This window comes from Gouania willdenowi, unplaced genomic scaffold (genome assembly GCF_900634775.1).
Source record: "Gouania willdenowi unplaced genomic scaffold, fGouWil2.1 scaffold_17_arrow_ctg1, whole genome shotgun sequence".
Taxonomy (NCBI): Eukaryota; Metazoa; Chordata; class Actinopteri; order Blenniiformes; family Gobiesocidae; genus Gouania; species Gouania willdenowi.
In genome coordinates this window covers 49,158-75,579 of record NW_021144930.1, presented here as the reverse complement: position 1 = coordinate 75,579, position 26,422 = coordinate 49,158, and the positions used below count along the sequence as shown (strand labels likewise).

The 26,422-nt window shown below is 37.3% G+C and overlaps 2 protein-coding genes across 6 annotated transcripts; both read left to right on the top strand.

The window, feature by feature from the left end:
- The first annotated feature begins 3,190 nt into the window (after positions 1–3,190).
- On the top strand, positions 3,191–7,938 carry LOC114458772 (uncharacterized). Its single transcript, XM_028441159.1, has 4 exons — positions 3,191–3,833; positions 4,156–4,254; positions 4,960–5,363; positions 7,836–7,938. The coding sequence occupies exons 1-4, from the start codon at positions 3,453–3,455 to the stop codon at positions 7,936–7,938; spliced, it is 987 nt and encodes a 328-aa protein (XP_028296960.1). The 5' UTR covers positions 3,191–3,452.
- A 1,796-nt stretch (positions 7,939–9,734) lies between these two features.
- On the top strand, positions 9,735–26,025 carry LOC114458774 (forkhead box protein J1-B-like). Of its 5 annotated transcripts, XR_003673141.1 has the most exons (8): positions 9,762–9,904; positions 17,471–17,562; positions 20,586–20,932; positions 21,668–21,872; positions 21,992–22,453; positions 24,276–24,457; positions 25,482–25,670; positions 25,790–26,025. XR_003673141.1 is itself a non-coding variant. In XM_028441164.1 (7 exons), the coding sequence occupies exons 2-6, from the start codon at positions 17,527–17,529 to the stop codon at positions 24,447–24,449; spliced, it is 1,224 nt and encodes a 407-aa protein (XP_028296965.1). In that variant the 5' UTR covers positions 9,762–9,904; positions 17,471–17,526; the 3' UTR covers positions 24,450–24,457; positions 25,466–25,567. The 5 variants fall into 5 exon arrangements, 4 of the variants coding, with proteins under 4 accessions (XP_028296968.1, XP_028296965.1, XP_028296966.1 ...); XM_028441164.1 differs by lacking the exon at positions 25,790–26,025 and having other exon boundaries at positions 25,466–25,567; XM_028441165.1 differs by lacking the exons at positions 24,276–24,457; positions 25,482–25,670; positions 25,790–26,025 and adding an exon at positions 23,665–23,803 and having other exon boundaries at positions 21,992–22,635.
- The last annotated feature ends 397 nt before the right edge of the window (positions 26,026–26,422 follow it).

The window sequence follows — 26,422 nt, the reverse complement described above, 5'->3', positions numbered from 1 at the left end:
TTCAATATCAACAGAATCATAAAAGCAAAGAATATCATTAGAAAACATTGCATATCTACTTTGCTTCACCTAGGCTCAGTTTTGAAATTGGAAAATTTACTAAATTACTTCTTTTTAAGTAATTCATTTAAAAACAAAATGAGCTAACTTCAAATAAGTTGATAAAAATCAAAGAAAGATTGAAAGAATACATTAAAGAAAGTTTGGAGATATATATACATGGCCTTACCATTTGCATCATCTGGGGATGTTTGAGTAGCTGTCACAAATCTGGGTGAGGAGCCAGGGGCTGATGAGGATGGGATTACACTGCAGGACCGCTTCGGTGGGCTCACTTTCTCTGAGGAAAATATTTAAAAACATACCTTTATAGTATGAATGTCAATGTAATGTTGGAATGCAATTATAATTTAAGATAAATATGCACCAGAACTTTGGCTGTCCTCACTGAGGTCATCCGGGCTCTCAAGAAGTACAGTGCTATCATTGGAGCCAGTAATTTCGCCACTCGTGTCATCTTCTGTCCCATTGTCAGTATTGTCTGAGTCAAACAGAGTCTTCTTTGCCTTGCCTCGTTGCAGAATGGAACCTTGCCTCTTCCTTGGAGACCTCACATTCTGAAGTCGCTTGTACATTTTAGCGTAGACAGTCACCTATGGTAATAAAATATAAGATTGACAATTTTGCAAGTTTATCTTTCTATGGAATATAAATACTCACATATGACATGTGCGGGTCAGGATCACGCAACATTGGATAATACTCTACAATCTTCTGTGACATTGCTCTCATTTCAAGTTTGGAAGGGTATTTCGCTTTGTTCCCCATAGGACTGGCACGCAAGATTGCAAGCATGCTGGTGATGGTGTTGCGAACAAGTCTACAAATAAGCTCCTTAGACATGTTAAAGCCTTCAACATTTCCAGCACGGAGCAGCGAAAAGTACTGACAACGCACCATATCCAACTCAGAATCTGTGTATACCACATATTCTGGTGGATCTGGCAGTTTTATGGTTTTGGAGATGGCAGACAAGGGAGTGGAGCTTTGAGGCTGGCATGGTGGCACGTGGTGACTGGTTGAAGAATCACTCCCTGAAGTGTTTAAACTCCCAGTACTAGTGTTGGCAATCTGGTCAATAGGACTCTCCTATTGGCTCCTAATGGCTCAGAAAGATCAGGAGAAACTGGTCCATGCTTTTATATCCAGCAGACTGGACTATTGTAATGGTCTTCTGACAGGAATCCCCCAAAAGACCATCAAACAGCTACAGCTGATTTAAAACGCTGCAGCTCGGGTCTTAACCAGAACAAAGAGGTCAGATCACATTACTCCAGTTTTAAAGTCTTTACACTGGCTCCCAGTCAGCCTCAGAATAGACTTTAAAGTTCTGCTGCTGGTGTATAAATCTGTGAATGGGTTTGGTCCAGAATACATCAGTGACATGTTAGTCTGGTATGAACCCAGCAGGTCTCTGATCTATGGACACAGGTCAGATAGTGGAGCCCAGAGCTCACAGTAAACATGGTAATGCTGCTTTTAGTTGTTATGCTGCAAAGAAGTGGAACAAACTGCCAGCAGAGCTGAAGTCAGCATCCAATGTGAACATTTTTAAATCAAAGTTAAAGGCACTTTTTTTCTCTACTGCATATGATTGAGAGAGATTTTTTGTCATGTTGTTGATGTAATGATGATTTTACTGATGATTTTAATTGATTTTACTGATGATTTTAATTGATGTTACTGATGATTTTAAATGTTCTTATTGATTTTAAACAATTGAATGTTTTATCATGTAAAGCACATTGAGTTGCCTTGAGTATGAAATGCGCTATACAAATAAATTTGCCTTGCCTTGCCTTGCCTGTATGAAGTATACAAATAAATAAAAATAAGGTAAAAAACATAAATTATGCAGTACAAAAAATGTTTTTGTTACAATACCAATTGAGTGATAAAATCCCAGAGCCTCTTTCTTTGGAGAAAATTTTCAGAGCCAGGGAATAAATCCTTCAGGTCCTCACGATTTAATGTTGTCAAAGCCTCCTCATCAATACTTGCAGCTGTAAGTTAAGAGACATTTAAGAGAACACATATTTATCTCTCAGTATGATGACTCTTAAACTTAAACTTTAATTAACAACTCTGTAATAAATTATTATTACGCAACTTGGGAAAAATACTGGATGTCATAAACCCTATATCTCTTGCATAATGTTGTTCTTAAGTTGTGTTAAATAGTAGTTTTCATGGTAGTTCTTATCAGACTGATAAAAGGCCCAAAACATCATGTGTTGCAGAAACACTTTTTGGGAGCTTTAAGCTGCGCAGATCTTTCCTTTATTCTATCCAGCAACTTCTAATTCTTGCAGGCTTTTTAAATCGCATCAGCACAATGTGTACTGCCTCTCTTTTTTTTTACCTTCAAGTTAATAAATAATCAGGAATAAAACACTAATACACACAATGTTTTTTCCTGTACTTGTGTTATATTAGATAAGTTCTTGAACTTGCTATTTTATTGCCTGCACCATTAACCAAATTAAACACTTTTCAAACAGTAAAATACTATATATACTATATATATATATAAAGAATAATCTTATCCAGTGATCCAAATTGGAAAGAAAAAAAAGGTAAGGAACATACAGTTTAATTCAAACTTATATGGGGATTTTTAAGCCTTTATTAAATCTAATAATTACTGTTATGTGAAATTAATGCAATTCATTGAATATATTGCCTGTTGGCAACACAATGTTTCAGACCTGCTTACTGTTTTTTCTTTTTTGTTTTTTTACTATTGGGTGCAAATTTTATTCAGTCACTGACTTAGGTAAAACACTGTATTTAGCCCATTTTCTTTTTTCCTTGTCGACCAATTTGGCTGAAAATAAGATTATTTCTTTTGGCTTTGCGTCACTCTGGTGAGAATCTATGCCCCTGGAGCGCGGGTTTTGTTGCTAACACTAGCCAGCTAATGCTACGTGGCTCGGCTAACAGCAATAATAAATGTGGGGGAAAAAACACTTACCCTCCAACACTGAACGTATGGAGGCATCCAACCCGTCCATTCTGATCTTCAATTTGGCTCCACGTGTCAACACAGCCACTACAACAATTTTCAAGTTAAAATATGGTAACGCTAAGCTACCACGAAGCTAACGTGAGCCGTCATGTAGGCCACGCAGATTTCAAATGAACGTGCAATCTTGATGTGTTTGACAGCACAGGCTATACGTATGCAAATCATAGCTTTATTTATGATTAATGTAGGATACTAACCATTGCAGTAATACTAACCTTGGTGGTTTGTCGCTTCAACCGAAATCACACAGCGTTTTTCCTCTCCAGGTTCGGGTTCAATGCTAAACACGCAGACCCCACTGCGCACACTCAAAGTTTCTGGCGGTATCGCGCATGCGCACACAAGTTAGAACGCGGCTGAGAGCATGGCGTCGTGGAGGTGCATGATTTGTCTAATCTTTGTTGCTTTGACGCTTAAGGTGCTTCTTAGTCACATCAATGTAGCACATGGTCGCTGTCAGGAGTTTTGGGTTCATTGTGGAATCGATGAATGCGAGCAGGAATTCAGAGTTTTCAACTCCTTTTTTCGCCACATCAAACGGACGCACCCAGCGTATCTGAAACACGGAGTCCCGCCAAGTGGATGGAGAACAACACCAACATCGCGCTCGTTGGGAGTGGAAACGTTTGGAGTGTCGATTTTTTCCAATTCCACAACTATCATCACTCCAGCAACAACCAACTCAGTGGAATTAGCACCGGGTTCATCGCGGGCTGAAACGCCACAGGTCCAAGTCCTTGTTCCAGTAAGTTCCAAACATTTTTATAATGTGTTTTGACTCCTAAAGACAGTGATCTGATTCTCACAAATCACATGTAAAATGACAATACCTTTTAACAATATCTATCGTGGTTAAATAAAGGTCAATAACAAAAAAAAAAAAAAATAACATGCACTGTCCCGATGAAATAAACCAATAACGAATAATAATTAAAAAAAAATGGATTTAATGTATTGCATCATTTAGGCTTTCACATTTACATAAGCTAGCCTTCCAAATGCAACTGTTTCAGTACTTCCAGTTTTAAATATTTCTTTTAAAAATAATATGTTTTTGTTTTATGAAGGATGAAGCTGATGCAGTATCATCCACCACCACCCTCAATGTCACCAGATCTGCTGCAGCTCTTGCTCTCAGTGTCCGTGAACAGTGCCACTTGTCACAAGTAAGTTTGTAGATGATTATGTGACTTTAATTTGACTTTGCTATCATAAATGATTGAAAGAATTAACAGTAAATCACAGGGTTGCCAGATGTACACTACGATTTGTACAGTAAAAAGCCCTAAATGTAGGATAATTTCAGAGCTTTTTCATATTGTCCTGAAAAACTGAGAACGAAACAAAGTAAGGGGCAGATGGGAAAGTACCTGCGCCTGTGTTGTAGTTAGGGGTGGTGATGATTTGAGCCATATTTTGCGCAGGTGCTACAGCACTATTGGCATCTTTATAGTGTGCAATAGTTTGTGCTGAAATACGATAGTTTAGGAAGCTTTGTACGATATAAGGATTTTGAGAATCTGGCAACCCTGGTAAATCCTAATAATGTTCTAAAATTGCTAATGATGATCACTTAAATGTGCAAATCCTTTAATATCAGTTACAAACTTTACACTGTAATGTAAACTCTAAATAATTTAACTATAGTGATATACAGTTTTAAATTGGATGGAGTACATGCTCATCTTATGTGCCTATCAAAATGCCTATCCATTAAAAAGGAATAAAAGCAGACTTGTTTGCAATTTTATCCAATTAAAAAACACCTCTGATATTTAAAAAAAAAAAAAAAAAAAGCTTAATTGATGAATAGTTCTTAAGTTGAAATTGTTAATGCCGTAGAAAATAATCTGTTCAGTTTGTTTTTACAGAGAACAGTAAACAGCATCATCTCGGAGGTTCAACAGTATCAAGCTGTTCTCATCAATGCGCTCAAGGAAAGAATGAGGAGAGTCTTTGAGGAGCACCCTGAGAGAAGCCCTCAACTTCAAGATGAAGCGTTGTCCGTACTGGATACTTTTGTGGATCCTTTCTCGGCCAACGCATATGGACAAAACAAGACTTACCGTGAAATCTTCGATCCAGTGACCCCAGTGGAAGTTGTAGTCTCCCAGAAGATTTGTTGGGTTAAGCGAGGTGGTGCAAGGATTATGTCACTCAAAAACAGCAGTTTTTACTATGTACCTTTGATTCAGAGTCTAAAGCAGTTATTGAGCAATTCCAGAATTTTCACCATGTTGAATAGAATACCGCCAAGAAACAGAGAAGGATTTTTGTATGACTTTAGTGACGGGGCCCTCTTTGCATCACATCCTTTATTTTCTGAAAGACCAAATTCATTGCAAATTGTGCTCTACACAGATGAAATTGGAATATGTAACCCATTAGGGCCTCATGCATCTGCAAATAAACTGCTGATGTTCTACTATAGTTTAGGCAATATTGATCCAAAATGTAGGTCCATTTGGCTGCTATACGACTCCTTGCAATTGCTAAGTCCAGGGATATTTCACTGTGGGGCGTTGATGTTGTACTGAAAAGACTTCTTCAAGACCTTACTCAACTTTATGATGGTGTGAGGATTGAAACACCAAATGGTGAAACTGATTTGTTTGGTGCTGTAATAGCCTTATGCGGTGACACACTGGCGCAACATGAACTTGCTGGATTTAAAGAAGGTGTTGGATTTGCTTACAGCAAATGCAGACACTGTGAATGCACTTTTGAAGATATGCAGACCATTTTTGAGGAACATGGATTTGTGGAAAGGACTTTGGAAAATCATATCAGGCAGTGCAATGAAATAGAAAAAGCAAGCACAGACTCACTGAAAGCATCCCTTAAAACCACGTATGGGATTAAGAGGAGAAGTTGTTTAATTGATATTCCTGCATTTGACCTAATTAAGCAAACTCCACAGGACATCATGCATGTTGTTTTCGAAGGTGTCGCTCCTATGGAGATTAAGCTGGTATTAAAACACCTTATTCTGTCAGGGGAGTTGGAATTAGATCATTTCAATTCAGCCATTAAGAATTTTCCATTTTCGCCTATTGACATACGAGACAAACCTTGTCCTATTACTTTGAGCACTCTAGCAGCTAATGATAACAGACTGAAACAGTCTTGTGGGCAAATGTTAATACTTTTAAAAATCTTGCCCTTTCTTTTGGATGGTGTGGACAATGAATATACTCAATTCATTATCAAGTTAATTCAAATTGTTCAGCTTGTTCTAGCCCCAACAATTTCTTTAAAAACTGTATTACGGCTTAAAGAAATGATTACACAACACCTGTATCAGTTCAAGCAGCTTTTTCCTGAAAGCAACATAATACCCAAGCAGCATTACTTGTTACACCTTCCTAGTCAAATAGCATCTCTTGGTCCATTAATAAGAACCATGTGCATGCGATTTGAGGCTAAACACCACTATTTTAAACAGTGGGCTTCAAAGCTGAATTTTAGAAATGTTTGTAAATCCCTAGTCAATCACAACCAGTTTCTTGAATCTTGTCAAAATGAAATGGGTATTGAACATCCACTTTTTGCAAATGAGAGAGTGTCCGGGCCAGTGTCCACTGTCACAAATACTGAATATGTTAAGAACAAAGTTGGAGATTTTTTAGGACTAGAAATCCTGCAATGTGTTGTGAAAGTAAAATGGTATGTTCTCAGTGGTAATAAGTACATTAGTGAGAAGTCTATGATCATTATAGATCTGATTGATACCTTGCCAGTGTTTGGACTGATAAAGAACATCTTCTTGATTGATTCATCTGTTATTGCTTTTGAGTATCAGCGCTATGAAACCATAAAATGGGATGAAAACCTGTTGGCATATGAGGTTGCAGTGCCTGCTCTGGCCCAGGCTACAGAATTAGTGCATGAGCTCATAGATCATACTTCATATTTTTCAATTAGTTTCAGAGAAAGTGTCTTTGTGCCAATAAAATATAGCCTTTGTGACATTATTGTCCAGCAAAATCAGCCTGAGGTTTAGTCATTTACTACCTGTTCTTCAAATGTGGCTTTATCTTTAATTAAAGATTATTGGTTGTTCGACATTGGTTACAAATAACACTATTTAATTGCTGGGTTGCAGGTGATATCACAGCGTTCTAAAGCCCAATACTTAATAATTAGGCCATTGTTCATATATGCTGGAAGAGAGGACTTTGAACTTCATTTCCTGTACTAATGGTCAATAAACTTCTTTCAGACATTTAAACTTCATTTCGACTCCTGCCTTATTATCCTACACTCAGACTTTTTTAAAATACTAACAAATCAAATATGTATACTTTAAGTCATGAGACACTTGACTAAATCATGCACATCAGGGCCAACCATATGAAAATAATATATTTCAAATTGTCATTTTAGGTTTCTCCTGACTGACTGCCATTCTAAAATAAATTTAGTGCCTAACACTCATTTTGAGTTCTTGAATCAAGGTTTTTTTTAATGTTCCAAATTCTTTAATCAAAATTTTCTATGTTAAAAGGAACAATATCTTATTTTGACTCCTTAAAATACTGATTTAAGATTTCTGAACTAAATGAGACAAATAATAATGGTTTGTGCTAATAATAAGACTAAAATGCAAAGTTGATGGCTTAAAATAAGTGAGTAACTCTAAGAATTAGTGAAATAATCTAGCATGGCTAAAAAATAAGATTTTGAATCTTGTCAAGTTGCTGGGAATTTGCAGTGCAGAAGGTGTGTTCTCCCTAAACTCATTTAGGGGCATGCCTACAACAGAGCAGGGAGCAAAGCGCTGCTCTGAGGAATCTTTAGGTGATGAAATAAGAGCCAGTGTGTCTCAGAAGATTGTGGACATTCTATAATGTCTTTATGCCAAGCACTAATTCAACAGGGAATGACACCTGGGATTCCTGTGAGCTAGATACATGTCACCCAGCAAATTTACATTAAAGGTCCCATGTCATGCTATTTTTCACCCATCTCCATTTGTTCTAAGAACCCCAAAAACATAGTATTTGAGGTTTATTTTCCCAAATTCGCCGGTTTTCCAGAGTTTTAGCCTCTGAAAAGTCACTTTTTGAGCAACTCTACACAAACAGGCTGATTTGCGTCCTGCTTATGCATATTCATGAGTGGGCGTGTCTATAGACGGGACAGTGACTTCCTCCTCCCCGCACGGTGACGTAGGACCAGAGGACGGACCCCCCTCCTCCCACCCACTCCGTAGCCGAGCTCATGCTGCTTTATAAACACGAGACAGAACATAGGGGCGGGGCGTTCACTGGTACATACATAAACTGTAGAAAATACATACATAGCACTGCGCGAAGGACGCTCAAACGCTCACCTTCGTGGGCGTGTCTGTTTACATGTCAATCACGGCAGAGAGCTTCCTAGAGGCGTCAAATTCGTCATCAAAGTGGGAACGAGTCATCAAATTCGAGCAAGGTGTTGGGGTCGCCCTGCAGTAAGAAAGGAGATAATCACCCTCTAACTAACGATTTAGGGAATCAATGAAAAAAAACACTTTGGGCATGTGTATGAAGCCCAAATAGCACTTTTATGATGTTTAAAGCACAGAAAAGTTGATTTAGCGCAACATGGGCCCTTTAAACACAAATCCATGAATTGATGGGTCAGTGGTGGCTTAGTGGTCAGTGGCTGGAGGGTCTATGGTTGACTGAGTCACACAGAGAGATAGACTTTTGGGCATTTTGGGGGCCCAAGGCAAACTTTTGTTCATGGGCCCTCCCACTTGGATATGATCATGAAATATTTGGCATCTTAGAGGTCAAGCAACATTTAGTATGCTCATTTGTTTGGTTATATATATATATATATATATTTTTTTTTTTTACAACACTTTGTCTCCATCCCAACCAACACATTTAAACTTGTGTTTGTGTGCGTGCCTGCATTACCCATTTCATGTAAAGGTTCTGTTTACACTGCAATGTTTTGCTTCTGTTTCCCAAACACGTTTGAACCCTACTAAAGCTGATCTCTCTTTAAGCTTGAACCCATTGCTGCCCGACACTATTCAAATCTGTGCGCAAATCTAACGCATGCAGCTGAGAGAGCTGCTCTCTACATATGTAACACATACAGCTACAGAACGAGTCATTTATGCATTTTTTAACATCATTTAATTAGGTACCAGAGGACAGCCATCCATTCACCTATTCTGCAAACATTTTTGCGTCTTTCTCGCACTAATCCAAGCACATCACTTGAGCGTTCATTCACCGTGCAGCGTCCAAGCAGAGCCCAACCAGAATCCGTGTTTATGACCCGGGTTCAGGCAAATACTGTATCTAAAGCTCTAAGTAGGAGTGCAGCACAGTGATTGTCATCAGAATCTGGTGAAGGCGTGAAATACGTCTCTGCTGATCCAAGTGATGGTGAAGTAAATCAACACTTTGTTGGAGATATTCAGTTGAATCTATATTTTAAAATGTGTTTTTGAATATTGTATTGTTTTATTTTTAATTATTATTGCCTTTTTGCAATTAACCAAAACAACTGTGAGGTACCAAAATTAGGGAGTGGGTTCTTGGGGGGCTCTACTAGTTGGGGGCCCAAGAAAAGTGCGACCCCTTGCCTAATGGTCACACATTGAAAAGTTATTCTGTGTACATTTTCTTTTCACTTAAAAGGTGAAATGATGACTTGACACTATACAGTGACTATTTGTATACTCCACAGATGTACGAAGCAGCAGAGAATGTCCTGTCAACAACTGTGCACAAGGCTTCTGCTCTCCACTGTGATTGACTCTCCTCCAACAATGGTTCTGGATTAAAGCTCAACAACCAATCTGTCAGCAAGGAAAGAAGTTGAGAAGCAGTTTGGAATGGACTGACCTCTTTATTTTGTACTTTCTGTGTCTGTGATAGTCACTAAAATACTCCTTTTTACATTGGTCACTTGCAGATTTTGACAATACTGTAAGCAGATTTAGGGTGGCTAGTCAGGGCCTTATACTATAAAGCAACATTTTCTATACTAATTTTCAAGCTTAAGCCTGTGTCCTGTACTACAGAGCAGGTAAATCACCATGGCAACTTATACTGAATGAATAACTTGTCCTGGAGCAGGTTAAGTTTAGGCTAAATGATCTGCCAGTACAAAAGCGCCACCTCCTGACCAATCAGTTCTCTTTCAAAATGACACACCCATTCTTAGCTTGCTTCATTAAGCCTCAGGTCATCACCGCTCATTTGTGCTAAATTTTTGTCGACATTTTGTGAAATAATTTGTAGAAAATGGCATGATTTTTGATAAACTGAGTGCTATTTCAACAATTTAAGATTTAAAATGACTGCCGTCTTGTGAAAAAGCACTGGAAAACTGAATTTGTGTCTTCAGAGTGGCTGAGATATCTACAACTGAACTAGTTGGTATGTTTCTGTCATTTTTTACTTTTTCCTGTGAGCCACATTGGATGCTGTAAAGGGCCGGTTTTGACCCCTGGGCTTTGAGTTTGACACATATGCTCTAAATTGTCTGTTGGACATTTTTTGTCTGAATCACCTTTATTTTTGTCTAAATTGTCTGTAGGACACTTTTTAGTGTCAAACACTGAAGTCATTTCTTATTGTTCCAGCATCAAACAATATCAATTCCCTGATCATATGACCTGCATCTTATCATCTCCTGTATCTTATGGAGGTAGATTTGTGTCTTGATTATTCAATAAAGAAAAAAAGGGTCATAAAAATATTTGAGACCCAAATAATGGCATTTGAACCCCCCTATAATTGCATTATTGTTATAATATTATTATTATCAGAATAGTTTCTAACACTTTTGTTGTATATATCATGGATATAAACAGCAAGTGTTTAGGTCTCAACTAAATTACTTTTTAATATTACTGCTGTTTGTTTAAGATGCAGTATATTGTGTTTGCCACTGTGAGGCACATTGTTCCTTTTCTTTAACTTATTTCCTCCTCTTTTACCTGGAGATGATGTGTGTTGTATAATAAATATGCTTTAACGGTTAAAGAGCATTTGTTGTCTCCGTCAGATCCTTCCTTAAGTTTAACGCTGGTGAGGCTGCAGACCTCAACATGTTATAGGCCCAGAAGCAACTCAGGGAAGAGTTTTTTGATCATTTAATGCCAATAGAAAGTCACGACAGGGAGCATGGTAACGGCTAACAGATAGCATCATGGATCCACGAGGGACGTGCAGGTTGCCTCGACTGATGTTCGACAGAGAGGAAACCAAGTATGAACTGTGGGAGACTAAAGTGCTTTAAGATTTTCATCTGTTAGGCTTAAAGGATAAGGTCCTGATAGAAACTAATGGTGAAGCTGAGACAGCAGCAGATGGTAAGAAGAACGCTGATGCATACGTTGAATTGATACAACTTTTGGATGACAAGAGCCTCTCGTTAATTATGAGAGATGCACCCGACAATGTAGGAAAAACATTTAAGATACTGAAGGAGTACTATGCTGGGAAGGAAAAGCCCTGAATTATAAACCTGTATACCACTATGTTAACGTCACTTCAGTGAACTTCATCATTCAACCAGAGCACAAATCATGTTTGCAAAGGAGAACAACCGTAAATTTGCCGTGACAAAGGCCATCAAGCAAAAGCATGTCAGCAAAAGATGCGTTATTCATACCAATAAACTCCCAAGACATGTTCTCAGTTAAGTCAGCCACTGCATCAGGAGCGACGGTCAACTTTAAACAAGGACAAGGCAAGGCAAGGCAAGGCAAGGCAAATTTATTTATATAGCGCATTTCATACTCAAGGCAACTCAATGTGCTTTACATGATAAAACATTCAATTGTTTAAAATCAATAAGAACAATTAAAATCATCAGTAAAATCAATTAAAATCATCAGTAAAATCATCATTACATCAACAACATGACAAAAAATCTCTCTCTCAATCATATGCAGTAGAGAAAAAAAGTGCCTTTAACTTTGATTTAAAAATGTTCACATTGGATGCTGACTTCAGCTCTGCTGGCAGTTTGTTCCACTTCTTTGCAGCATAACAACTAAAAGCAGCATCACCATGTTTACTGTGAGCTCTGGGCTCCACTATCTGACCTGTGTCCATAGATCTGAGAGACCTGCTGGGTTCATACCTGACCAACATGTCACTGATGTATTCTGGACCAAACCCATTCACAGATTTATACACCAGCAGCAGAACTTTAAAGTCTATTCTGAGGCTGACTGGGAGCCAGTGTAAAGACTTTAAAACTGGAGTAATGTGCTCTGACCTCTTTGTTCTGGTTAAGACCCGAGCTGCAGCGTTCTGAACCAGCTGTAGCTGTTTGATGCTCTTTTGGGGGATTCCTGTCAGAAGACCATTACAATAGTCCAGTCTGCTGGAGATAAAAGCATGGACCAGTTTCTCCTGATCTTTCTGAGCCATTAAACCTTTCACTCTGGAGATGTTCTTTAGGTGGTAGAAGGCTGTTTTTGTGATAGATTTGATCTGACTGCTGAATGTAAGATCTGAGTCAATCAGAACACCAAGGTTTTTGACTTGGTCTTTAGCTTTTAAAGATCGAGACTCAAGATAATTGCTGACAGCAGTCCTCTTTTCCTTGTTACCAAAGACAATCACCTCCGTCTTGTCATGGTTTAGTTGAAGGAAGTTTTCACTCATCCAGCAGTTTACTTTTTCTAAACAGTCACACAACACCTCAATGGGACCATGGTCATCTGGGTTCAGTGATAGATATAGTTGTGTGTCATCTGCATAGCTCTGATAATCAACCTTACAGTTCTGTAAAATTTGTCCTAAAGGAAGCATGTAAAGGTTAAACAGAAGGGGTCCAAGAACAGATCCCTGAGGAACCCCACAGGACATTGGTAATCTGTCAGATTCAAAGTTTCCAATGCTTACAAAATAGCTTCGCTCCTCCAAGTATGACTTAAACCATTGCATTACTTTTCCATTTAGTCCGACCCATGTTTGCAATCTGTGCAACAAAATTGTATGATCTACAGTGTCAAATGCAGCACTTAGATCCAATAGAATGAGAACAGATACTTTTCCTGAATCAGTGTTCAACCTTATGTCATTGATCACTTTGATAAGAGCAGTTTCAGTGCTGTGATGAGAACGAAAACCTGACTGAAATTTATCAAATATTTTGTTGAATGTTAAGAATTGACTCAGTTGGTTGAAGACCACCTTCTCAATGATCTTGGCCATGAATGGAAGGTTGCTGATTGGTCTATAGTTAGCCAGTATAGAGGCATCCAGTGTTCTCTTTTTTAACAGCGGTTTCACAGCAGCTACTTTCAGGGATTTTGGTACGGTGCCTGATTGGAATGAGCAGTTAATTATCTGACACAGATCAGTGACAATTGACTTTACAACAGTTTTAAAGAAGTTTGAGGGTATTGTGTCAAGGCAACACGTTGATGGATTCAGCTGCTGAACAGTTTCCTCTATTGTTTTTGGGTTCACTGTAATAAACTCTAACATTGTAATTGACTCATCCCTCAGTGGTTGAAGCTGTTCAAGCTTTTTGTGATTTTGCTGGTTTGTTCTGATGTTTGACCTTATTGATTGTATTTTTTCATTGAAATATACAGCAAATTCATTGCATTTTCCAGCTGACAGTAATTCAGGGGCTATCTGATCTGGGGGGGTTGTGAGCTTTTCAATTACAGAAAACAACGTGCGAGAGTTGTTGACATTTTTGGCAATAATTTCAGAAAAGTATTGCTGCCTTGCTTTGAACAAGCCATCATTGAATTTTCGCAGACTTATTTTGTATAGTTCTAGATGAATTTGGAGTTTTGTTGATCTCCATTTACGCTCAGACAAGACAGGTTGACACCAAGGGCGGACTGGCGTAGGGGACACTGGGGATTTCCCCGGTGGGCTGGTGGGCCACTGGGTCAGGCCATGAAAAAGAGAAAAAGGAAGGGGGAATAAACATACCTGTCAAGTATCCTGTTTTGGCTGGGAAACTCCCATATTTTACCACTCTTTCCTGCCATCATCCCATATTAGTATTTTAACTTAAATATCCCGTATTTTAATGTAATAATAATTAAAACTAGAACTGCAAGCAATTATGAAAGGGGGCCAAGCCTTCCAGCGCGACTCGGCCCCCAGGTTTCGCGGAGCCCGTGGAAGTTTGTCACAAAGGATGACGTGCTTGTGGCGAGCGTCAGGAAACAGGCCAACGTGCCATTTGCTGTGAACAGGAGGATGTGAAGTTTTGGGAGATGTTATTTAAAATGTGAAAGTTACAGGCCAAAATGCGTTTGCACCTATTACAGCGCCACCTAGTGGTGCACATTTTGGTATGGGTGATCTGTGTGCTCTTATATATGTACTCTGTAAATTTCACAGCCCTCAACAATACTTCAGCTGAAATAAAGGTTTGTTGAATTAAATGTATAATGTAATAAGCCACACCCACTTTAACCAATCGCAATTAACTTTGAGATACGACCCCAGGAGCACCCCGAGGTCATACCCACCAAATTTGGTAAAAATTGGTCGTGTCATTTAAGAGGTATAAATTTCACATATTTGCAGCGCCCCCTAGTGGTGTAAATTATTAAAATTTTGCTCATACCCTTACAGTCACATGCCAACCAAGGATCTTAGATTTGGTGTTGTTAGCATTTATTTTGACTGAGATATGCAACAGTTATGCATTTTTATAGCTCGCTAGAAAATTTTACTCAGTAATTATATATTTTGAGCCAATAAAATTCTTTGCTGAACTTTAGATCAGGTCCAAATGAAGACTCTACGTGCCAAGTTTCATGCTGATTGGACAAAACCACAAGGAGGAATTTGAAAAAGTAGGTTTTTGATGTGGAGTGAGTTACAAAGAGCAAAGATTTAATTTTGAGGTAGAGTTATGCTCCTTCTGTCATAATGTAGATGAAACTTTAGAACATTTAATTTTTATGTGTCCTGTCTCTCAATCTTTTTGGTCAAATATTAATAATTGGATTTCACTAAAAATAACTGATTTTCCAAACTTTGAAATACAACATATTGTTTACTACATGGAAAATTTAGATTCTTCCATTTCAGATATTGTCAATATTATTTAACTACTGGGGAAAAACCATATTCATTGTGCAAAGTGGAGAAAACACAAGCCCTCATTTTCTGGATTTACCAACGAGTTCAAACTGTTTTTTTACAGCCCTGGAGAAACTTCAGAATAGTACATTTGTACAGAAGCTTTATTCTGACTTTGCAAAAAAACTGTTGTTTTGACTTGGGGAGCGTGTGTGTGTGTTCAAGATGTAGGTACGTATATGTTTGTATGTGGATGTGTTTATGTGCATTTGTTTACTGACTGCCCATATGCTGCTGAGTTTGGCCATGATCTCCTCTGTGTCTAAGCTCTGATTACTATTGTATTTTATCATTTTTAATTTTAAGCTTCTTGCCTTGTTCCCCCTTTTACTGAAATGTTTGTTTTCATTCTGTTCTTGCTTCTGAAGCTGTAACAAGCTGAGATTTTATCGAGTGTTTGTAATTTTGAAATTGTTCAATAATAATTAAAAAAAAAAAAAAAAAAAACATTCACACCATGATGGAGGAAAACACTTCCTATTGTCTTTCCTCCTGACGGTCATGTGACCGAGCAGCCAATCATAGAGCGCCCTCTGCTGGTCACAGCAGCTCACTTCAGACTTCTTCTTCTTCTTCTTCTTCTTCTTTGGTTTATTGGCGGTTAGCAAACAACTGTAGGTGCATTTCCGCCATCACTGGTAAGGAATGTGAACTAAGAAGCAGGAAGGACCTTTATTTTATAAATTAAATCATGAAATAATTAATATTAAAAATAAATTCATTAGTAAATAAATAAATACATACAAACTAGATTATATTTATTACTTTGATTGTTTGTAAGTACTGCAAATAATTGTCTCTAGAATCCCATTGTAACATGTCCCTCATCCATTATCCAGTGTTATTTTTTATAAATGTATTTGTTTGTTGACTATATCCATATTGTCTCTATATGTAAAAAAAAATATTTAAGTTGTCGCTATCTTTGTTTCTTCAAATACACACATTTATTCAAGTGACACAATATTTTCAGGGGCAAACATGGCTGTTTTGTGAAAATATCACAGTCTTATTTTATTGTAAATGTGGAATTTACTCTAAATGTTTCTGAATTCCAGCATTTACCAACAAAACTCTTCTAAATTATATATATATTAATGGTGTTGATCTTGCAGGGACTGATATCCGTCACTTGTTGCTTGGATATTTTCAGCACCTTTCAAACTATTAATATCAGTTATGAATGGAAGTGAAAACTACGGCACATTAGTGTTAAAATTGCACTTTTTTTCCAATTAATCTGTGGCCCACTTGAGCTCAAACTGCACTGGATTTGGTCCCTGAGCCAAAATGTGTTTGACACCCCTGGTTTATGGTTTCTTCTTCACCACAGAAGTCACACTTCTCATTTGGATGTTTCCCTTTTCTGAAAAGTGTGCTGTTGAGGTTTGTATGACTTGATATAAACCCCCATGTTGCTTAAAGTCCTCTGGATTGTATACACTCACCACCTGCTCCCATTGGTTTTTCAATTTCTCCTTTATCTTGTTTTTAATCTGCTCTGATAGTGGCCTTCAGCTCTTCTGCATTGTTGGGTCTGGCGTCTCCCATCTTCCTCTTCACAATAGCCCATAGATTTTCTATGGGGTTAAGGTCAGGCGTGTTTGCTGGCAAATCAAGAACAGGGATACCATGGTCCTTAAACCAGGTACTGGTGGCTTTGCCACTGTGTGCAGGTGCCAAGTCCTGTTGGAAAATGAAATCTCCATAAAGTTGGTCATCAGCAGGAAGCATGAAGTGCTCTAGAACTTCCTGGTCGATGGCAGCGTTGACCTTGGACCTAAAGAAACACAGTGGACCAACACCAGCACATGATATGGAACCCCAAACCATCACTGACTGTGGAAACTTTAAACTAGACCTTAACCAACATGGATTCTGTGCCTCTTCTCTCTTCCTACAGACTCTGGGACCTTGATTTCCAAAGGACATGCAAAATGTACAGGTGTTTTGAGTGAATTAGCTGATTAGAATGGAGCACCAGGTGTCTTCAATATTGAATCTCTCCACAATATTCTACATTTCTGAGATATTCTCTTTGAGGTTTTCATTAGTTGTCAGTTATTATCATCAACATTAAAAGAAATAAACACTTGAAATATGTCAGCCTGTGTAAAATGAATGTATACAAAATACAACTTTCACTTTTTGAATATAACTACTGAAATAAATCAACCTTTTCATGATATTCTAATTATATGACCAGCACCTGTAAATGGACCAAGACTAAGTTTTCCAAAGTGAAACTCTAATATAATTTTTCCTAAATGATTCTCTCTCTGTTTGTGAATAGTCCCAACATGCCAGAAAACAAAGCCACCTTCTCCATCACAGGAGGAGGAGTCACTGATGCCAAAGAGTGATGAAGAGGAGACAAAGCTTCCAGTAACATCTTATTGTTCTACACTCACCTTCTCCAGTTCACCTATTTAATATATTTGTGAACAAATGGATTTATTATATATTTATTGAGTTTCTTAATGAAGCATTGGCCAGATGTACTGAAGTGATGGAGTTCTACAACTGTGGGTTCATTGTTATACCATGCTGTGTTTTAAAATGTTAAAGTCAATTAAAACAATCATCAAAACTAATGTGTTGTTAGTTTTACAGTTTCCAAGAAAACTCTGACAATAAAACTCAATTAGAATATGTTTTTAATTGTTATATTGGGAATAACCATCATCTATAAACAGTAAATAATGGTAAATAAATAGTTAATTAACATTTAGTTAATTTCTGTTAACAAACAATGAAATTATAGTTAATAATGTTTTTTAATGATTTGTAATGCTATAATTGATGTTATATTAACAGTTTATTGATGCACACATTACAACATTTTATTTACTTTATAAAGTGTAAAGAAAACCTTGATTATGTTTTATAAAACATCTATAAACATTACAGAGACACATGGGTCAGATATTAGTTAATGGTTTATAAATGTTTTATGAAGTATCTACTATTATTATTATTATTATTAGGATGTTATTATAAAGTTGGAACTGAAGATTATAATCCCTTACTAATGCTTTATAAAACATGTTTTAGATCATTAATACTTTACTAATGGTTAATAATAGGTTTATAAACCATTTACAATCATTATCTGGATAGTTATTGTAAAGTTGGAACATATGTTTATAATACTTTGTAAATGGTTAATAAACACTGTGTAGAGCATCATAAACATTAGTTGAATGGTCATTATAAAGTTAAATTGATGATTATAAAACTTTATGTAGCACCTGCACACCACTCTATATGAAGCCCTTCTTGAGAATGGAGGGGTGCTGGGGTTCAGTTAAATTTGTAAAGATAGATACCACAAAAGTGTACCTCAAAAGTGTATGATCCCACCAATATACACAACTAATTCACTATATAATCCTAATCAATAACGCTGAGATCCAGAGATGAAATATGTTTAAACAACTTTATATGAACTATATTTTAAGATGGATGAATAACAGTATACAACGACACACACAATGGAATCCAACACGTGTCAAATCAACTCCAGCAATGGTGGTGGGCCCACACCACACACGCACACACAGTCACGTGTAATCGTTAAAACGAACGACTTCCTCTGTCTTTCTCACAACTCGATGCAATTATTGTTTCCAGCTGGTAGGTCTTTCAAAACATTGGGTGCGTTGAAACTCTGTCTTTCAAAACATTGAGTGCGGTGAAAACGCAGGGCAACTGCGGTTCCCAAACACAGTAGCCGACAACGTGGCTCCCCGTTAACCAGCAGTGGCCTCCTCCTCGTCCGCGGCTCTCACACCTGGTCCTACACGGTAGCTCCTCGTTAGCCCGCTCGGCTAACTCCTCCGTCCGCGCCTCTCTCACACCTGGTCCTACACGGTACGACCCGTCCTCCGCTCTCCACGCTGAAGTCTGTCGAACTCGTCAAAACTCCTGCAAGCCTTCACTTAGCTTCACTCCGTCTGTACGTCTCTGTTTCTCCGGTCAACATCCGGGGCTTCTCGCGCACACCTCACTCTCCTTTCTCCTCTCCCTCTGTTTCCCGCGCTAGTCCGCGCTGACGTCACTTCCGCATTTTTCGATTGCATAATAAACAAGAATTACGACAATCAACCATTGGAAATAAACCCAGGATTATAAAAGAAATAAAAAAAAAAAACATCATACACATTGGCTTCAATAGTATTATTTCAACACCAGGTGTCTTTAATATTGAATCTCTCCACAATATTCTACATTTACTTTATAAAGTGTAAAGAAAACCTTGATTATGGTTTATAAAACATCTATAAACATTACAGAGACACATGGGTCAGATATTAGTTAATGGTTTATAAATGTTTTATGAAGAATCTTATTATTATTATTTGGATGTTATTATAAAGTTGGAATTGAAGATTATAATCCCTTACTAATGCTTTATAAAACATGTTTTAGATAATTAATACTTTACTAATGGTTAATAATAGGTTTATAAACGTTTATAATCATTATCTGGATAGTTATTGTAAAGTTGGAACATATGTTTATAATACTTTGTAAATGGTTAATAAACACTGTGTAGAGCATCATAAACATTAGTTGAATGGTCATTATAAAGTTAAATTGATGATTATAAAACTTTAACAATTCCTTTTTAAAGCATTTAAATATATGTTAATGAATAATATAAAGTTGCAACTAATTCTTGTAATATTAATAACTCATTAATTAATAACTAACTAACTAAACCTAACCCAGATCACCTGGTTATAATAGAGTTGAACTAATGACTAATTAGTTTATTGCAAGTCTTGCCTTCATTTATTCATCTTTAGCAACAATGCTAATGACTTCCACAGATACAAGATTTTTTAACCCAAAAACCTTTTTTTTTTTAATCTAAAAGTGCTACAGGAGCCCCGCTCATAATTATGCATTTTTTGAATTTCCACTAGTGGCAGTTGTTTACAGGTAGTCATGGTAACGCAGGTTATAATTTGAAAAATATCAGAATTAACCGCAGTGTGAGTTTTGCAGCAGGATCAACAACAGTGACAGCACTAAAGACTCACACATAGAACTAAAGGAGGTCTAATATCCTTAAAACCAGCCCGTAAACATTGACCAGCAGAGGTCAGCAGTGACCAAGGTTTGTGACCAAAGCTTTTTAGTAATATTACAAACTTTAATCATACATTCAGCGATATTCCTGAATCAAGTTAGGAAATACTGCTGGATTTGTAATATTGCAAATATAGTTATTTATTCAGATAATTTCCTGAATCTAGTAAACATTTAAATGAAAATATGTGTTTTATAATATTGAAAATGTAGTTATAATCCAGTGTGACTTAACGTTTTTAGATTTGAACTGATATTTTTTATGTATTTATTTATTGTTGATTTTTCCACTCTTTCATTTTTCATGCCAGTTTGAACATCTTCAGTCTCAAACCAGGAAACCGGTCTTGACAAAGTCTAAAGCCAAAAGGTTTAAGGTGGACAGGTTGGAGATGTACCCGAAGGATGAGGTCCAAGGGTCCGGACCTGCCCCCCTTGATGACTGCCTGACCAGCCTCAACTGGCTCCACAACTTTTCCATCCTCAGTGCAGACCCGGAGCGGCCCAGTGGCCCCGGGTGTCCCTCCTCCCAGGAGCAGCTCTTCCATGAAAGCTTTGACACCGACTCTCCGTCCAGCCCCGCCGCAGGACACACCGCAGCCACCGGGATGCCTCAGTACCTCGGCAGTGACTCGACCGTTGGTCCCCTGTTCTCCAGGTACCAGGGTTGGGGTCAATTATAATTGCAATTGCTTAATGGATGATTAATTACAATTATGCCGTAATTATAATTGTAATTGTAGTTTTAATGTTGTAATCATAAGTCATTTTTTATTGAGTTTAGATACTTGACTTTGTAATTGTAATTGCCATAAAAATCCTATAAAAATTGTCAATTATAATTTAACACATGGATCCATGTTAGAGTTCTAAGTTCAGTTCTACACATATGTAGTTAACAGTTATTAAAACATGTTTCATTTCAAGCTTTCTCACATTTTATCATTTGAACAAAAATGAAACTGAGTGTTATACTGATATAAAAAATGCTCAGACACACACACCAAAAATATTAAAAAACCTATATTTTCATTGATTAGGAAGCCTAACAAGGTAACCAATAGATATGAAATAAATTACATGATATATATTTGTTTTTAGTGTATTTTACAGCTGATTTAGGACCAGTTATCATAAGAGATGCTAACAGAAAGCTAACACAAGAGGAAGGTTAACTTCATTTAGGTTATTTATTACAGTGTCAGTGATTAATTGTATATGAACTTTAGTAATTGAATATGTAATTGTAATTGACTTTGAGGTTTAAAAAAAATTGTTATTGAAATGTAATTTGAAAAAATGCTGGTCATTTTAATCATAATTGAATTGTTAATTGACAATGGGTAATTGAAAATGTAATTATAACTGAAAAATGTAATTGACTCCAACCCAGGGACCCTCACATCCAGATGCAGCCCATCCCTCTGGTGGAGGTGGACTACAAGACCAACCCCAAAGCCAAACCACCTCATTCCCACTCCTCTCTCATCTACATGGCCATGCAGGCCAGTGAACAGCCCAAAGTCACTTTGTCCACCATCTATAAGTGGATCAAAGAGAACTTCTGCTACTACAGACACGCAGAGCCCACCTGGCAGGTAAGTGACACCCACTTTTATTATTTATGACTATCCATCTCCCTTCATTTATCATCACTTACTCATATTTAATCAATGGTTTTGTAATAAATCTTGCTTTTATTGTGTCTTTGTTACAGAACTCTATTCGTCACACCTTGTCCCTCAACAAGAGGTTCAAGAAGGTCCCTCGACAGAAAAACGAGCCCGGCAGAGGAGGATTCTGGAAAATCAACCCAGATCACTCAGACATGTGTGTCAAGAGACTTTCCAGACGCAAGAAACGTTTTCAGGGCTATCAGGACACTGCAAGCACTTCTTCTGTTAATGAAGATATGAGTCCTGAACAGAAGACCCTGTCGCCTACGGACAGTAGAGGGACCACAAGGTCTACAGAGACACTGCTTGATCTTGACATTCTTGCAGCAGCGTGTCTTGAAGTTTTCGGTGGAAATTGTAACACCTTGGAGGATTTGGACCTCACCTCTGCTGTTAGGGTCCAGGAATATGAGATGGAAAGGAAGCAGCAACCAACAGGAGAGCAGGAAAGGTGGTGGGGAGGAGGAGAAGAAACCATGAACCACCAGCTGTCCTATGGCTACATGGACCTGTTATTCTCTGAGCAGTCAGAGGTAGGAGAGGTGCAGCCATTGGTGGAGGTCACAGTGGGGACAGAGACCGTACCCCAAACCCTGGATCAAGGCTTTGGTCTGAGTGAGGGCTTCTTCACATCTGCCTATGACCATCCACCACCAACAACACTGACTGTCCTATAACAAACCACGTAAGAATCTTTGTAATATGTATATATTGTATTATATGTGGATATATGTTTTAAATTTGTATTTCTTTTTTGATTTTTTATTCATATTTTGTTCAGTATTTTCATTTGTCTTTTGCTATACATTTTTGTGAACTTTGTTTATATATTCGTTTTCATCATATTTTGCTCCCTGGGACTGAAAATTCTTTTTTTTTACTTTTTCACTGAAAGTTAAGGATAATAATATCAAACCAACACAGCTCGCCCTGAAAAATGATACAATGAAGGACAGACTGAGGACACAGACTTTATTATCTTTTTTATTATCAATCTATAATGCAAGAAAGGTTTGTGTGTGTGTGTGTGTGTGTGTGTGTGTGTGTGTGTGTGTGTGTGTGTGTGTGTGTGTGTGTGTGTGTGTGTGTGTGTGTGTGTGTGTGTATTTATAACAAAAATAGTAAATCAAAACAAAAAACTAAACATTTATACAAAAAGTACACAAAACGACAATTATAATTTAACACATGGATAAATGTTAGAGTTCTAAGTTCAGTTCTACACATATGTAGTTAACAGTTATTAAATCATGTTTCATTTCAAGCTTTCTCACATTTCATCATTTGAAACAAAAATGAAACTGAGTGTTATACTGATATCAAAAATGCTCAGACACACACACCAAAAATATTAAAAAACTTATATTTTCATTGATTAGGAAGCCTAACAAGGTAACCAATAGATATGTAATAAATTACATGATATATATTTGTTTTTAGTGTATTTTACAGCTGATTTAGGACCAGTTATCATAAGAGATGCTAACAGAAAGCTAACACAAGAGGAAGGTATTAGTTTAGTGTCAGTGATTAATTGTATATGAACTTTAGTAATTGAATATGTAATTGTAATTGACTTTGAGGTTTAAAAAAATTGTAATTGAAATGTACTTTGAAAAAATGTTGGTCATTGTAATCATAATTGAATTGTTAATTGACAATGGGTAATTGAAAATGTAATTATAACTGAAAAATGTAATTGACTCCATCCCAGGTACCCTCACATCCAGATGCAGCCCATCCCTCTGGTGGAGGTGGACTACAAGACCAACCCCAAAGCCAAACCACCTCATTCCCACTCCTCTCTCATCTACATGGCCATGCAGGCCAGCGAACAGCCCAAAGTCACTTTGTCCACCATCTATAAGTGGATCAAAGAGAACTTCTGCTACTACAGACACGCAGAGCCCACCTGGCAGGTAAGTGACACCCACTTTTATTATTTATGACTATCCATCTCCCTTCATTTATCATCACTTACTCATATTTAATCAATGGTTTTGTAATAAATCTTGCTTTTATTGTGTCTTTGTTACAGAACTCTATTCGTCACACCTTGTCCCTCAACAAGAGGTTCAAGAAGGTCCCTCGACAGAAAAACGAGCCCGGCAGAGGAGGATTCTGGATAATCAACCCAGATCACTCAGACATGTGTGTCAACAGACTTTCCAGAAGCAAGAAACGTTTTCAGGGCTATCAGGACACTGCAAGCACTTCTTCTGTTAATGAAGATATGAGTCCTGAACAGAAGACCCTGTCGCCTACGGACAGTAGAGGGACCACGAGGTCTACAGAGACACTGCTTGATCTTGGTCCTGCGGCTACATGGACCTGTTATTCTCTGAGCAGTCAGAGGTAGGAGAGGTGCAGCCATTGGTGGAGGTCACAGTGGGGACAGAGACCGTACCCCAAACCCTGGATCAAGGCTTTGGTCTGAGTGAGGGCTTCTTCACATCTACCTATGACCATCCACCACCAACAACACTGACTGTCCTATAACAAACCACGTAAGAATCTTTGTAATATGTATATATTGTATTTTATGTGGAAATTAGTTTTAAATTTGTATTTTTTTTTTTGATTTTTAATTCATATTTTGTTCAGTATTTTCATTTGTCTTTTGCTATACATTTTTGTGAACTTTGTTTATATATTCGTTTTCATCATATTTTGCTCCCTGGGACTGAAAATTCTTTTTTTTACTTTTTCACTGAAAGTTAAGGATAATAATATCAAACCAACACAGCTCGCCCTGAAAAATGATACAATGAAGGACAGACTGAGGACACAGACTTTATTATCTTTTTTATTATCAATCTATAATGCAAGAAAGGTTTGTGTGTGTGTGTGTGTGTGTGTGTGTGTGTGTGTGTGTGTGTGTGTGTGTGTGTGTGTTTTCATAACAAAAATAGTAAATCAAAACAAAAAACTAAACATTTATACAAAAAGTACACAAAACGTCAATTATAATTGAACACATGGATCCATGTTAGAGTTCTAAGTTCAGTTCTACACATATGTAGTTAACAGTTATTAAATCATGTTTCATTTCAAGCTTTCTCACATTTTATCATTTGAACAAAAATGAAACTGAGTGTTATACTGATATCAAAAATGCTCAGACACACACACCAAAAATATTAAAAAACCTATATTTTCATTGATTAGGAAGCCTAACAAGGTAACCAATAGATATGTAATAAATTACATGATATATATTTGTTTTTATTTTACAGCTGATTTAGGACCAGTTATCATAAGAGATGCTAACAGAAAGCTAACACAAGAGGAAGGTTAACTTCCTTTAGGTTATTTATTACAGTGTCAGTGATTAATTGTATATGAACTTTAGTAATTGAATATGTAATTGTAATTGACGTTGAGGTTTCAAAAAATTGTAATTGAAATGTAATTTGAAAAAATGTTGGTCATTGTAATCATAATTGAATTGTTAATTGACAATGGGTAATTGAAAATGTAATTATAACTGAAAAATGTAATTGACCCCATCCCAGGGACCCTCACATCCAGATGCAGCCCATCCCTCTGGTGGAGGTGGACTACAAGACCAACCCCAAAGCCAAACCACCTCATTCCCACTCCTCTCTCATCTACATGGCCATGCAGGCCAGTGAACAGCCCAAAGTCACTTTGTCCACCATCTATAAGTGGATCAAAGAGAACTTCTGCTACTACAGACACGCAGAGCCCACCTGGCAGGTAAGTGACACCCACTTTTATTATTTATGACTATCCATCTCCCTTCATTTATCATCACTTACTCATATTTGCTCAATGGTTTTATAATAAATTTTGCTTTTATTGTGTCTTTGTTACAGAACTCTATTCGTCACACCTTGTCCCTCAACAAGAGTTTCAAGAAGGTCCCTCGACAGAAAGACGAACCCGGCAGAGGAGGATTCTGGAAAATCAACCCAGAGGCAAAGACTTTATTATCTTTTTCATTATCTATCTATAATGCAAGAAAGGTCTGTGTGTGTGCGTGTGTGTATTTATAACAAATATAGTAAATAAAAACAAAAAACTAAACATTTATACAAAAAGTACACAAAACGACAACAGAAATGCACAAAAATATACATAAAGGCTCCACTCAAAATAAACAAAACTTAATATTTGTACAAAAATACAAAAAATGACTCCAGAATCACATTACAATGGCAACAAAAAACAAAAAACCACAAAAAGACAACAGAAAGATACAAAATTACACTTATTGACTCCAATAAACATTACAGAAAAATACATCCAACCTTCAAACACGTACTCATTTCAGATCACTTCTTGGTATCTTTTGAATTAAAAATATCGGCTTAAATTCTGAGAGAATCCTGCAGTCTGTGCCTTTTCCTCGCCCTCTGCTCTCTTTTCTGTTTCAGGTGTCTTGATGCTGGAGATAACGGTTCCTGATCTTTGGCTCATGGCACAACTAATCTGGGACACTTTGGGCT